This window comes from Ursus americanus, chromosome 15 (genome assembly GCF_024610735.1).
Source record: "Ursus americanus isolate L20-20 chromosome 15, mUrsAme1.1.p, whole genome shotgun sequence".
NCBI classification, from domain to species: Eukaryota; Metazoa; Chordata; class Mammalia; order Carnivora; family Ursidae; genus Ursus; species Ursus americanus.
The window spans coordinates 8,970,532-8,985,737 of NC_142141.1; the positions used below are offsets into that span (position 1 = coordinate 8,970,532).

The window sequence follows — 15,206 nt, forward strand, 5'->3', positions numbered from 1 at the left end:
CTCGCGCTCCACCCGGGAACCGTCAGACCCCGCAGCCCGGGCCCCCCACACAATTCCTCAGGGCTGCTCCCGCCCCAGAAAGCTCCCGCCTCCGCAGAGGAGATCTCATTCCCTTCCCAAAGCGCTCTTAATGTTCTGGACGAAGCTGTCTTTCGGCCCCGCTGGAAAGCTCAGCCAGTCCACAGGCAGGGAGGCGTCTCTGGAATGGCCTGGAATGGCCGGGAGCGGTGCGGCCGGGGCCGGGGCCGGGGCCGGGTGGGCAGCCGCACCAGCACAGCCCCTTCCTGCTTACGTTCGGTGGATCATTCACTCAGCACCTGTCTGTTGAGTGCCTGGTGTGTCAGGTTCCTCTGCTTACGCTGGGGAGACCCCCACCCACGTGGGGCCCCCAGTTTACTGGGGAAGGGAGACGTAAGTTCCACTGTCTCAGCAGCATGTGCGAGATGACAGCTATGACAGTGCCACAAGAGAGGACGAGATCACTGTGACACCCTAGAGTAGTGGGGCTTCCGTTAGACGTGGAGATCAGAGAAAATGTCTCTGCAGAGGTGAAGCCTGAAGGGTGAAGAGCAGATCAGGAGCAGGGGAGGAGGGCGGGCGCCCCACACGCCCCAGGGCAGTTGGTGCAGGTTGTGGCAGGCGGAGCCAGGTGGGGTGTGACTGGGACTCAGTGCCACCCCCACCCGCATCGCAAGCTGGCGCGGTCTCTCGGGACCCCAGGCATGCGCCTTCCTCTCGGACAGCTTTGCATGCACCCTGCCCTCAGACACAAGGGGCAGAATTGACCGAGACACCAGCAGGGACTGTGCCTGTGACTGGCTCTGCCAGGGCTTCCCAGGGGGGACCCTGAGTGGGGCACTGACTTAGAATAGCAGGTTAATTCCTGGCTGTCTGTTGTGGCTCCTGGCATCTCCCGACACTCAGGGAGGCTGGAACCCGGGCCGCCCGTGCCAGGAAAGGAAGGAAGGAAGGTCTTGATAGTCACTAAAACATCCACGATGGCCTTGCGTTTGGGCTCTGGCTGTGCTGCCGGAGGTTGGCACGAGCACTGCCGCGTGGCGCCACCAGCCCCGGGCCCTTCCCTCTGCCGCCAGTGCCATTGGGGGGGGGGCGGCTGCAGAAATGACCCAGGTGCTCGCCTCCTTCCTGGGCCAACTCAGTGCCAAGTGACACATGCCAAAGAGAAGAAAGTGCCATGAAAACAGGCCTGTGGATGCTTTTCCCCAAAGCTCACGAAATTGAGATTGAAATAGCAAAGATAATTGGCGGTAATGATAAAGTAAACTCCAGAGCTTGGGGAGACCCGATTTCTTGCTTCGGAAGTGATGGCGCTCCCCTCAGCCAGACTGGTTTCCAAAGCACACCCAGGATGGCAGCCCTCACCTCCGAGGCCAGACCATCTCCCGGAGGGAGGGGAGGAGGAGTATCTGGGGAGGGCTCCGGGGAGGGGAAAGCAGGGAAATTGATGCCAGAGAAAGTGAAAGCTGACAGGCCCAGAAAGCAGTGGCTTGGAGGCCTTCGGTTCAAGGACCAGATTCAGTGTTTGGATCCAGTGCTGGCTTCCCAGCTCCCTCAGGCATCATTAGTGGTCTCAGGCAGAGCTGCCAGCGTACGAAACAAAATTAAGTTTAATTCACTGAAAAGGAAAAAAAAAAAAAACACAACCAAAGTTCCATAGCATTTCTCCAAAGGGAGGGTGAGGGAGCCTACCGCAGGCACGAGTGAGCAAGGCGGTACTGTACAGGCGGGACATGAGTTTTCCTCCGTCAGCCTTCTGCAAACCCCAGTCTGCTCTCCTCGTGGGTGAGGGGCCACCTGAGGCCTTCGGCTCTCACCCTTGCTGGTTCAAGCGGTCCCTGGGGTAGGCGGCCATCCCCCTGGCTCTCTCAATGCTGAGAACGAAGAGCCACTCCCCAAGCCTCATCTCCAGTTAGCAGCCAGTCAGGATCAGAAGGCAGCTTGCGCTGACCCCAGGTCACATGCTCTTGGCCCCTACCCCGAAAGTTCTTAAATTTGGGGTCTCAGGACGCCTTTAGGTTTTTTAAAAGCAATGAGGACTCTATTTTTGTTTATGTGGTTATAGCTGTTGATATTTACCATATTGGAAACTACTGAGAAATTTTTTTTAAATATGTTTATTAGTCCATTTAGAAATAATAATTTACTCATTACATGTTTATATAAACAGCAAACTTCTATGAAAAACAAACCAAAAGAAATTCAACTGAGAAGAGTGACGTTTTTACAAACGTGGTAGAAAGCACCTGGATTTTCATAACCACCTCAGCATTCCCTCTGTCGTGATATGACATTTTGGGTCAAGTACAAGAAAATCTGGCTTCACGTAGACGTGTAGTTGGAAAAGGGAGGAGAATTGTAATAGCCCTTCCAGATAATTGTGGATATTCTTCCTCGATAATATACCAAAAATCACGTGATGGTGGTTTCTTAAAGGCTAGTCGTTGTGTGGAACCCAAAACCACATCCACGGACTTTCTGTAACTCTGTTACTTGAATGGAAGTTTCCCCCATGAATGACCTGGAAGAAGTGTGCACTGGGCATTTGGTTCACGGAGTTATGCAGACCTTCCCAGCGTTGGCACACTGCATTCCACAGTATCAAAAATGTCATAGCCAGTAACATCGCCGCGGATCCCCTCAGAAAAGTCTCCCAATAAAGGGATACTGCTCAGTGTAGCAGTTACAAGTTTTCTAAACTTTTAATTTTTGCTTGGAAGCAAGCTTGAATTTTATCAGGGCCAATAAGTACCATAGTTGTTTTCCTGGAAGTGACAGGCTTAACTGCATTTACTTTTGAGACGTCTTCTAAATGCCCATCCCAGAATACCCTGTTTGCTAGTCATTCTTCTAAGCCAAAATGGTGTTTTATGGAAGAAAATTTTTTAAAAAATGGCTAATTCAGCTTGTCCCTCAGTGACACTGGAGCTTTTTCTCCAGAAAACCAAAGCCAAATACGTTATGCACGTTTCCCATTTTGCCACACAGAATATTGAAAAGATGTGTATTCGGGGGTTGATATTCAATGCAATTAATAATTTTTCACTGCTTCGTGGAGGGCATTCTCAATGAAACTGGCTTTTTTTTTCCCCCTGCATGTACTTGAGGGGAAGAATATAGTGGCCACTGTTATCATGTGGTACCACGGCCTTGATTCATACTAAGGTGCCAGCCATTTTCCTCACACAGTACAAATGGAAAACAGTGTTTTACTGTAATCAAAAAAGTAGTTCTAGTCTCACAGAGCCCTGAAAAAGTCTAGAGGAGCCCCAGAGGCCCGTGGACCACACTTTAAGGACCTCTCAGGTAATTACACACTGGCAGGCGAACAGTCCAGGCCCCCGCTGGAAGTGAACACTAAGGTCCTGATTTAGAAGCAAGCCTACAAAAGCTGACTGAGAGCCGAGCAGAAGCAGACACGTCAGCCCCCGAGGTAGGTGACACAAATTCAGTCTGCAAAGGTAGGCACTCGTCTGCTTCAGGAAAGTTCTGTTCTTGCTGGGCCATGAGCCTCATAGACTCAGGCTTGCCATTCTGGAAGAACTAAAACGTGAACATCTCTTTGCGTGCATTTAAGGGAATGTTTATTCACATCAAACCTTCCTGATTCTGGAAACAAACCCTGTAAGTCCACGTCTTCCTGAGGGCTGGGGAGGAGAATGAGAATCTAGCACCAGCAAACAGTGCCGCCCCGTCCCCTGCAGTCTGCTGCTTAATAGCCAGGACATTCTGACCCTGATTTTCATGTGCGGACTGTGAGCATGGATTTGTGGTCCCACCACAAACATCCCAAGGAGAGGAGAAGGGAAGGATGACTATCTCCCCCAGGCACCACTGGTGGAAGAGGGCATTTCTACTGGGGTGTGAAGGCTGAGGACATCACGGGAAGCAGGCTTGTGGTACGCAGGCATCCGCAGCACTGAAAGGAGGCTGAAAGGGTTGGGGGCTTAGCCCCCGGGGCACGGGCTGAGACACAGCTCCGTGGCACTGAGTACGGCGGGAGGTGATGAGAAGAATGCACGGCGTGAAGGAGGGTAGGACCTGGCCTGGCACTGGTTAGCTCCAGGGGCTCAGAAGATGGGAGTGTGGGGTACAGCAAGCAGCTCAAATCTAGGGAGATGGAGGTGCGTGCCGAGCAATGTAGGAAGTGACAAGCACAGAGGAGTGGCATGGGCAGTATGTGCTCTTGGAGAGGGAGCGTGCAGGCGGTTCTGCCCACCCCGGCCTTCAGGAAGGTAAGGGAAGGTGTCGTCTGTCCGGCTGTGACCTACCACAGCCAGCAGTCCGAGCATGCGCTGTGTGCCACTGTCTCCATTGTCGATTGTCTCCATCTGGGGTCTCATTTAATCCTCCCAGGAATCCTACAAGGCAGGTATTGTCACCCCCATTTTGCAGAGAAGGTAACTGAAGCTCAGGAAGGTGGAAGAATTTCTTAAGATCACACTGCCAAGAAGCAGCAGAGCATCAACTCGAGCCCAGGGCTGTCTGACCCCAAGGCCCATCCTTTAGCCACTCAACTGCTCCCTTTGGCAGTGGCCTGGGTCCCCGTGTGCTCTGCCCAGTGGCCTGGCTCGTTGATTTGCAGGAGACAGTCATGCGTCTCCTTGGAACCTGCCACCTGCATTTAAGCGGGGAGAAGGCAAACCCGGCGCCCCTGCCATGAGGCTAGAAGCACCTGTCAGCGTTTCCGGCTGCGGCCGTCCTGACAGCTGCCCCTTCTCTAGCAACACCAGCTGCTGCTTTCTTTGCATACTTGCCACCTACCCCCCCACCCCCACTGGGGTAGGTTCCCCAGAGCACTTCAGAGAGCAACTGCCCAGCACGGACTATATCCTTGCCTTTCTCTGGCCCAGGGAGAGGGACAGAAATTGCCTGCAGCCAGCTGGAGGGCAGCTGGCTCTGGGCACAGCGGCGCTTAGGAGTCCTGGCACAGGCCTGGGCCCAGAGAAGCCCTCAGCAGATGGCTGCGGTGGAGGACACTTGGAGGCTATCGCGCAGTCACAGCCATCTGTGGGAGGGGCTGACGGAGGCCCGGGCACAGGCCACAGCTGAGAGAAGCCCTCTCCATGCAGTCAGGTGTTCGCTAAATTTATTGTGCCAGATAATGTCGCAGGAGCTGGGAGCACAGCAGCTAATGTGACAGATAAGACCCCTGATGTCAGAGACTTAGAATGGGGGAGGAAGACAGTAAGAAGGCTAATTAGGAAATTAGGCATTTCAGATAGGACAGAGAATAGTGTTTCCCAGAAAAAGGGAGTGGGGGCGGGACGTGGAAAGCAGTAGAAAGAAAGAAAATGTTTTGTGAAGACCCAAATGTGGAAAGATCTTAAAGAGACCAAGAAGACCAGTGATGGAGCAAATAGAATGGGAAAGAGACTGGTGTGTCCTGAAAACTCGAGAAGGACCTGCAGTTCCCGTAGGCCGTGCTGAGGGCTGACTCCTTATCCCAGGAGAAACGCAAGAGCCGAGGAAGAATTTTAAGCAGGAAAGTGACGTGATGCGATTCTGGTTTTAGAACTATTACTCCGGAAGAAGAATAGAGACTAGACAGCAAGGGGATCATTATCTGTTTTGTAATATTCATATGTATTATTGGACAGAGACTGTGTGTATGTGTGTGTATTCAGAACACACTGAAACCCGCTGTGCCGAGCACTGTTCCAAGAGCTTTCCACAGAGACTCACTTGATCCTCATCATCACTTCAAGGTGGGATCATGATAAGCCCCCCTTTTACAGGTGAAATGCAAGCTCAGAGCGGTGACGTGAGCTGCCCAAGGTCACACAGCTCTCAGCTCGTGGAGCCAGGATGTGAGCTCAGGCTGCCTGGCTCCTGAGCGGGAACCACATCAGCCCAGGCCCCTGGTGGGAACCCTGGCCATGAATGGGGGCTCCAGGAGGGTGGCTGCCCTTCTCCTTCACCATTCGGCGGGTCTGAGAGTTCATGTGGCACCCGTCAGAGCCCCAAAGCTCCGAACGGAAATGGGGAGCATCCAGTCCACAGAGCTGTATGCGGATTTTCATGTGAGGCAGACGCGGCCTCACGCGCTCGTGCTGGGGCTAAAACAGAGCATTTAAATGCGGATTGACACAAAGGCTGGCCCACCAGAGAGGCTCTGATGGCTCTGAGGCTGGCAGGGCAAGAGTGCCGTCTTCTGAAAGCATCCCTCTGGGGCCTGCGCTGCAGGCTACGGGCAACTTTGGAGTTCAGAGTCTTCGTGAAGGGCTTTGCACAAAGAGAGCTTCCCCACACAGCCACCTCTGTATTTGTGAAGTGAAGCCTTTTGATTCCACGTCTTCTGACTGCAACACCAGGTTGCCGGGGACATGGTACCCTTAGAGTGGCTCCCACACGGGCCCCCTCAGCCCTGCCAGGCCACACGCAGCCCTCCCTGGGGACTTCTCTGGTTTGCATCACACTGACGGTGTTTCCTGAGTACCTACTGCTACCAGCCAGTGTCCTGGGATGCTGCAGTGAGCGAGCAGCCACGGTTCTGCCCCACTAACCACAGACTCAAGCGTGGAGGCCACGGGGGGTGAGATGCTGTGCAGAAACTGCACCAGAAGCTTGGACTGAGTAGCCTGTCACGTCCCCGGTGGGTGTGGGAGACGATGTCGGGGAGGCAGTGCTCGAGCTGAGTTCTGAGCAGCCGTTGGAGAGAACTAGCAAGGAGGGAGAGCAGGGACAGGCGTGTGCCCAGACCTGTCCCCCAAAAGGAGCATGGGGCTTTTGGGGGGCAGGGCTGAAGCCAAGGGATAGTTTGCTGTGGAGTGAACAGGAAAGGGAGGCAGGGCCTGGGACGGTGAATCTCATGGGTCAACTTGACTGGGCTGTGGTACCCACGTGTTGCCCGGGAAATATTTTGTAGGTGTAGTTAAGTAAGCGAGGTTACCCAGAATAATGTGGATGTAGGCCTCGTATAATCAGTAGAAGGCCTTAAAAACAAAACAGGAGTTTTCTGTAGAAGGGGGAATTCTGCCTTAAGATCGTAACACAGAAGTCCTACTTGAGTTTCCACCCTGCTGTCCCTTCCTTAGAGTAAATTCTCTCTTGAGGCACCTGGGTGGCTCATTCGGTTGGGTGGCCGACTCTTGGTTTTGGCTCAGGTCATGATCTCAGGGTTCTGGGATTGAGCCCCAAGTCAGGCTCCGTATTCAGGAGGAGTCTGCTTGCGAATTCTCTCCCTCTGCCCCTCTCTGCGTGCACGTGCGTGATCGCTCTCTCTCCCAAATCTTTTTTAAAAATTTTAAAAAACAAATTCTTTCTTCCTCTGTATATATTTGTGTATGTCTCTCTCTCTCTCTCTCTCTCTCTCTCCAATTGGTCTGTTTCTCTAGAGAACCCTGACTAATCCAGAACAGGCCACAGACAGCTTGGAAGGATTTGGGCAGGATTCGGGTAGTCCTCCTGTAGCAAGCAGTGGAAGCCAGGGAAGGATTTTAGCAGGGAGCAAGGCCGCTCGAGTCAGCATCGGCAGAGCGCCGATCAAAGACAGGTTGGAACCCGGGGAACTGGCATGGCAGGCCCAGAGGCTCCAGAACCATCTGTGTCACGTTGCCCCTCCTCCAGGCCCCCCGAGCCTCCCTGTGTCAGATGAGCGTGCTGTCGGCCTCCCTGAATTCCAGTGGTCATTTCACGTGTTCGTTCAGCTCTTCGGCAAATGCCCGCATCTGTAGAGCGTGACCTGCCTTACGGCTGGACGTGGGCCAGGCACAGGGCATTCTTTGAAACCATTGTAGGTTTTTGTTCGTTTAATCCAGGGTCCTAGGAACAGTCCTTCTCTTCATTCATTCACTCACTCAGCAAATATTTGAGGTCCTACCGTGCGCTAAGCCCTGCACTGTGCTCTGGGGACGCAGCAGGAAACAGAAGCGGCCCCGGTCCCCGCTGCACGCAGCTTGCGTTCTACTGGAGGTGAGAGAATAAGTTCTGTGGTAGAGTGAATCCTCCCAGGACAGAGATGGCCAAAGGCAAAAACAAGGAGCTCCAGGTGGAGAGCTGAAACAGCATGGGTTTCCCTTCCTGGGCTATGCAGCCCAGCAGACCTGAGTTTAGATCCTGGCTCCTGGACTCACTCCACCCCTCTCTGAGCCTCAGTGTTCTTATTAACAAAATGGACAAAACACCCAGCAAAATATGCTCCCTCTTTACAGGATTAGATAACAGACCAGAGTCTCTGGATCCCATAGCACTGGACTATGCACCTGTTGTTTCTGTGTTGTTATTTTCCTTGTCACCACGTTTCCTTGTCCGTGACATTAAGTAACTTGCTTCAGATGTGCTTGTCATGGGACCTTCTGTAAGCTTCCCAGCAGGGAGACTTAGGGTTGTGATATGTTATTCTGGGTTTCATCTTAGATGCCTCAAGTTTGCTAAGTAGTCGTAGCAAACAAGAGTGAGAGAATAAGCAGCATGGGAGAGGGGGAGCCGTCACTGCCAGCCCGAGGCTCGACCCCTTCAAGTGGCTCCCTCGTGGTTAATTAGCCTCCCTCCAGCCTCCCTCCAGTGCCTCCGCACCAGCCCGCTCATTCATCCAGCTCCTCCCTCCCTCCCATCCTCCTTCCCTCCATGCCACACTGTCCACAAAACACTCCCTGAGGGCAGGTAGCCCAGCATGACCCCCAGAATCCCGCCACCCCCACAGAACCTCCCTGCCCAGCGGAGAAGGCTGGAGGCTCTTCCCACGCCTGCTCCTTGCCACTGCTGTCGAGCCACAGGGCCAGTGTCTGCACAGAATGTGAATGTCCTGCCACCTGTCCTTCAGGGCGGAGCAGAAGGGTGAATGCGGGGTCAGCTCTGTGTGACACCAGCCCCCTGCACCTGTCTCTGGTCGCTCACTGCACTTGGAATAAACCCACGTCCGAAGGCTTCAGTGTGATCTGTCCGTCTCCCTTAGCCCACCAGACCGGCCTCCCCACCTTCTTTCCCTGCCCCAGCAACACCCAAGCCAGGGCCCTCCACAGGCCTCACTCTTGCCCGACTGTCCCTCCTCCCCTGGTCCTGCCACCCGAAGCATCCCTGCCTCCATCCCAGAACTTTGCTCCTTTCCTTCAAAGCATGCATCAGTTTGTAATTTATGTCACCTTCTGTGGGTGTCTTCTCTCCCCCTCCCTCCCCCTCCCTCTCCACATTAGATTTTTAAATGTCAGAAAGTAGGCATCATGCCCGTCTTCCTCACCAGCATATGTACTACCCGGCACACTGCACTTGCCCAGTAGATATGTCTGCCTGAATGAATGAGCGCTTCAGTGAATACGTTTCTCTTAGCTCCTCTGCCTCAGGACAGGATCTAAGTGTCTGTTGCTGAATTTTAGGCCGGAGGATCAAGCTCCCTGAAGGATGGGCTCTGGTTCATCTTTGTATCTACCCACCTCGTCTGGCTTAGCTCTTGGCACATAATAGTTACGCAACAGAGGATTAAGGACCGAAAGGACAGTCGTCCAACATGCCATGGCAACCTCAGACCCTATGGGGTCCTGCCCGGCGCTCTGAGCCATGAGGATTCCCAGGGGCTAACCCTGGAGATAAAGTCACTTGGCCCTAATTTAAGGAAACACCCATTCCAACTTGTCCTTTAAAGCTAAGCCTGGTTTGGCCATTGACAAACTGACTCCTATCGTGTTTTAACCCATGTCATCCCATTCACCCATTTGGTGGCGGGTCTGCTGGATGCCAGGCGGCATGCCAGCACGTCATGACTCAAAATGCAGCCTGCAGACCCGTACTTCGCACCCTCACCCGGGAGCCTGTTAGCAATGCAGGGTCTCCGACCCGACGCAGACCTACTAGATTAGAGTCTGCCTTTTTGCAAGATCCTGGGTGATGTGCACCTGTGTTAAAGTTTGAGAAGCGCTGGGCTACCCATAAAGATGGAAGGTCTGCCCTCTCGGAGCTTAAGGCACACCCTGCACCAGTGGGCATCAGCACCGTTCCGGGAGGAAGCTCTGGAGCCTTATGTCAAGGGAGATTCGCCCAGGAGACCAGAACAGGCATCATAAGCCATCTTAAAGGTTTTGTCATTTTGTCCCAAGAGCAACAGGAAGCCCAGGGGGAAGGAGTTTACAGCAAGGATGGGAGTGAATGAATTGGCCCATGACACCCTAGAGGGTAGTCATAACTTTTGTAATTCGTGATCCAAACAAGACTTCCTTCTCTTGTCCTCAAGTGCACTCGAGTGTCCGAGGAGGTGGCCTCATGCTAGGTGAGCAGGTCAGTGCAGGACCCTGAAGTCCAGACAGGTCTAGGCTCAGCCTCTGCCTGTCCAGGAAGAGTCTCCGTCTGTCGGTACGTCTCCAGTCTGAACCACTGTCCCCGCCCGCAGGCAGTCATCCTGCTGGGAACTAAAGCCCAGTCCTCCAAAACACGCCTTTTTCCCTCAGTTTCCCAGTGCACATCAGAGATACACAACCTCGAATTAAGGTTCTTAGCAGGAATCGTGGCTCAGCTCTCCCGTGCCCCCCAGTAGCTAAGTACAGGCCATAGGGAACTGTGGTAAGACTGTAGTCAGAGAGACCTGGGTTCGAATCCCAGCTCAGCCACTCACTCACTGTGTGACCTTGGGCAAGTGTTTCAACATCTCTGCAATTGTTTCCTCAACTGGGAATCGTTGCCATGTGAGAGTACTGCAAGGACTGGGCACAGAGTGAGTGCTTTATGTATTTAAGAAATGTGTATTAGACACCTACTGTGTGCCAGCTCTGTACACGCTCTTGGGGGGTACAACACTGGGCAGTTTTAGGCAATACCCCTGCCTCATGGAGAACAGCCGGCCAGTGGGGAAAGTGCCATTCGTTGAATAATGACACAAAGCAATATTAAGTGACAAATGTAGTATGTGCTTTGAGGTGGGGGGGGGGGTGGGAGAGAAAAGGAGATACGAGAGAGTACAACAGAGGCCCAACCTAGCCCAGAAGGTCAGAGGAGGGGTCTCTGAGAAATCACTCTGCACAGTGTCTCTCGAGCAGGCGTCACTCTGCACCTGTCTTTCAGGTACCTGGAAGGAAACCACTTAACAGCTGTGCCCAGGGAGCTGTCCGCCCTCCGACACCTGACGCTTATGTAAGGCGCTCGGCCTGGCGGGGGAGGGGGCATGTCGTGTTCTCCCCTGGGGAGCTCAGGAAGCTGATGTGGAGGCTATGAGAGGATGGTCTGCAGGCCTCACGGCATTCCTGCGCTTTCTCCAGCGGTGGAGCCGAGAGAGACAGCTGGGAGGCATGAGCCAGTCTGACGTGCCAGGCCTTGCCCGCAGAAATAACCAGAGCCTGGCATCACTGACCATCCACGTCACCCTCCTCCTTGGCTTAGGGAGAGGTGGGGGAGCCTCTGACTTTCTGGGGCCCCAGTTAAATCCTGAGACTCCTCAGTCACCAGTTTCTTGCAAGCTGTTGGCTGCACTGAGCTTTGCCAGAAGCTTAAATGGGCATTTCTTCTTCCTCCTCTAGTTGTCTAGAAAATATTCCAAGTAGATGGTTCACACTGAGGTTCCTACAAGCAGTAGCTCCTACTGGCCCCGAGTCTGCCAAGATCCAGGGAAAACTCCCAAATGAGAAGCAGGGCCATGGGACATGGAGGGGCCCAGGAAGCCAGTGGTCTGTGAGCTTTGTCCCTTGACAGCCTCACTGCCTTGCCAAGATGGGACCCATAAGAGTACACAATAATTCCTTGGGCAAGTGGTCACTGGAAGATCACCCTGGCTGCTCAGGGGGCAGGGAGCCAGTCCACAGGGGGAAAGGAAAGTTCTTTCAGATTGAATCACTGTTGCCCTTAGGAAAGTGGGGCTACTGAAGAAAGGTGGAAGAAAGCCACCTGCCACCTAATTTAGCATGGCTTCCTAAATATCCCCCAACCCAGCCTCCAGCGGAGATTTTCCCACCTCAGCCCTGTGGGCATTTGGGGCCAGGTCACTCTTGGTTATGGGGCTGGGGACACTGTGGGATGTTCAGCAGCACCTCGGGGCCTCTACCTGTGAGATGCCAGTAGCGTCCCTCCCCATGTAGTGACGACCACAATGTCTCCAGACATTGCCACATGTCACTGGGGAAGCAAACGTGCCCTGAGTGGAGAACCACTGCTCTAGAGCGACGGTTTTCAACCTCAGCTGATTAATTTGTTTAATACTGATGCTCCAAACCACCCTCAAGCAATTAAATCGGAATATCTGGTTTCTAAACCAGAATATCTGGACATGGGACCCGGGCCTCGGAGGGCATAGACACTCTCCAGGGGACTCTCGTGTGCAGCTACTCTTGAAAATCACTGCTTGGGCTAGTGGTCCCTGAAGAGAAGCTGGAGCTTGTAGTTGGCAGAGAACTACACCACCACCAACCTCACTCCCTCTAAGACAGACTCTGATAAGGTGGGACAGATGAATGCCGGAAGTGAAAGAGGAACAGTGAAAGGAAGGATTGACCTGGGCAAAATGGCGCTAGGATAAGGAGAGATCTCATGTGTTCTGTGTTGCCGGGAGGATGAAATGGAAGGATAGACTTGTAATTGAATGGTTGACTGGATGGATGGATGGATGGATGGATGGATGGATGGATGGATGGTTGGATGGACGGATGGACAGCGGCAGGCATGAATGTGTGAACGTTGGGAACGACGCCCCACAGGTGCAACTAACAGTGAAGTACGACCCTTCTATTTTTCTCTTCCTAGCGACCTGAGCAACAACAGCATTGGCGTGCTGACCAACTACACCTTCAGTAACATGTCCCACCTCTCCACCCTGTGAGTATAGTGGGGTGCTGTGTCTGACACGGGCCTGGCAGTAAGTGGCCTATGGCCATCCTCTCTCTGCCCCCTCAGGCCTGTGTTCTCTGCTCTCGTGATCCTCAGGGCTATGGCTGCCCCCACGTAGAGCAGACCTTAATCATCAGAAGGAAAAGAAAGTGGGTCAGAACTCTACTGTCTGAGCAGTTAGAGAGGAACTAACACCTAATTACTTCTGAAGAAGCCCCTTTTTGGAATACCTCCTGTGATTTGTGAATTTTCTTTCCCCGTGGAAGGTTTCCCTACACAATTATATTTTGCTCAGATCCATTTATTTCCCATTAGCTCAGCACCTTGCCAGCACTGACCATTTGACGATGAAGGGAGGTGACGGCAAAGCTGGTTAGGCGGCCAGCCTGCTGTGGAACACAAGAGGAAGCTGGGGAGACAAAGCCAGTGAACTTTCTGGAGTGGTGGAAGGTGTTTCTCTTCCCTTTATTATCGGGATGTTTTTGGTCAATATCTTAAAATTAAGAAGATGAAGAAGCCATTTGCTTTGCCTGGTCCGCAGAGTGGCCAGTGCAGCCGTAAGTAGCTGGGAATAGCAATGGCCAAGAGCGCGCATGCGTCCTCTTCCGCAGGATCCTGAGTTACAACCGGCTCCGGTGCATCCCCGTCCACGCCTTCGACGGCCTGCGGTCTCTCCGAGTGCTGTGAGTACCCCGGAGCCCCGACTGCCGCTCGTGCTCCATCGGGCACAGTGGGCAGTACCGAGCGCGCCCGCTCGCCCCACCGCCTCCCCGGCCGGCACTGCTCCAGGCCCAGTGGCGCGGGGGCGGGGTGGGGGCCGAGCCAGCCCGCTGGCCCTGGTGGACCTGGAGCAGATCGCAAAGCGCCCTGCGTTTCCGCTCTTTGTGCCCAGTGAGATCACTCGCGCCTCCCTGGTGAGGCTTAGCCCGTGCAGTTGTGTTCTGCACCCGAGGAGAGCCCCGTGCGCGGCTTGTGGCCGCTGTGTCGAGGGTACAGCGCTGTTGGTCCCTCTGGCTTTAGAGGGACAGTGTGAACACTGTGAACCTCTGCGAGGAAACCAAATGTGTGTATCAGAGGTCACAGGCTAGAAGCCCGGAGACCTGGTTCGGCTCACAGACAGCTATGCCTTAGCCATGGTAGAGTCAGCTCACAGAGTATCTTTTCAAAATAACAAAGTTTTAATAAGTTGCTAACAGTTCGACATCAGGAGCCTTCTCCTACAAATCCTAATTTCTAATCTCTCTTGGAAAATGGACAGATGTGGCCATTCCAGGGCTCCCATCTACATTCTTACAAGGCTGAGCAGCCCTGCCCCTTTAGACAGGGTTCTGGCGTCTGCAGCCTCCACACCTGCCCGCACTCCCCCCCGACGCTGCCCTTCTCACCATATGACACCCGCCTCGCCCTGTCCTACACAGGGTAGAGGGCAGCCCACTGAGGCAGGGAGCTCCCAGCAAAGACCAGATGGCCACGGAGCCTACCTGCTTTGCAAGCGTGGCTCTGCCCCTCCCTAGCTGTGTGTCTTCTGTGAAATCCAGGTGGTAATTACCTCACAGGGTTTTATGACGATTAATGCGATTCTGTATCTACAGCATTTAGCACAGCTCGGGCCCAGGGTAAACGCTTCATAAATGCTCACTTGTTACTACGGGTATCTGTTATTATCTTACAAAAGCAGGAATGGTACCTCACTGTACCACCCCCACCCCTGGGCCCTGTTGTCACCTGATCTTTGGGCCTTGTCATTGTACATATTTGTTGGCAAAGGAGAATCCTTTGAATAATAGTCCCATGAGGACAGAAATGCCACTTTCCATGGCCATTGCCTTATATAACCCTTTGCGATAGTGCTTTGAGATTGAGGGGATTATGCCCGTTTTAAAGATGGGAAAACTGAGGTCCAGGTTGTAACTGGCCCCAAAGCCAGCAGTCAGGAGGCTGCACCATCCAGCCTCCTGACTCAGAGCCCTGGGACCCTTCTCAGGACCCAGTAGCAATCAGCAAACAACGCCCGATGAGCCCATCCATTCCAGAGCCCCCAGGCTGATGTGATTTATTGAAGCCCACAAAACACTGGTGTCAGCGACAACTCCCGCCACGTGTCATCTGCGCTGTTATTAAAAATCAATTCTCTCGGGGCAAAGAAGTGCCCGCGCTGACAGTGTGCAATCTGTTACTGTCACTTATTTATTATCCACCTTCTCTGGGGAGTTCGAGAATGGAAACATCAGCAGAACCATTTCCCTGTTTCCAGTTGAACACACCGGGAGATGCGCTCATGTCATTGGCCAGGGCCAGGGCTAGGGCTGGACCTGCTGCTCCCTCCCACTTCCCACTGTCCCCCCTCGATCCCAGCATATTGTCTCCCATCCTGGTCTTCCAGTTCTCCGCATGGGTTTGCTGCCAGGGGCTGGGGCCTGCCAATTCTCATGGGACCTGTGTGCCTA

At 53.6% G+C, this 15,206-nt stretch overlaps 1 protein-coding gene across 1 annotated transcript in view; it reads left to right on the forward strand.

Annotated features, from left to right (window-relative positions):
- SLIT3 (slit guidance ligand 3) overlaps positions 1-15,206 on the forward strand; it is a 585,386-nt gene that overhangs the window by 521,564 nt on the left and 48,616 nt on the right. Inside the window, exons 21-23 of the mRNA XM_045792074.2 lie at positions 11,008-11,076; positions 12,676-12,747; positions 13,371-13,442. Of these exons, the coding sequence (XP_045648030.1) occupies positions 11,008-11,076; positions 12,676-12,747; positions 13,371-13,442 (213 nt within the window). The remainder of the gene's footprint in view (positions 1-11,007; positions 11,077-12,675; positions 12,748-13,370; positions 13,443-15,206) is intronic.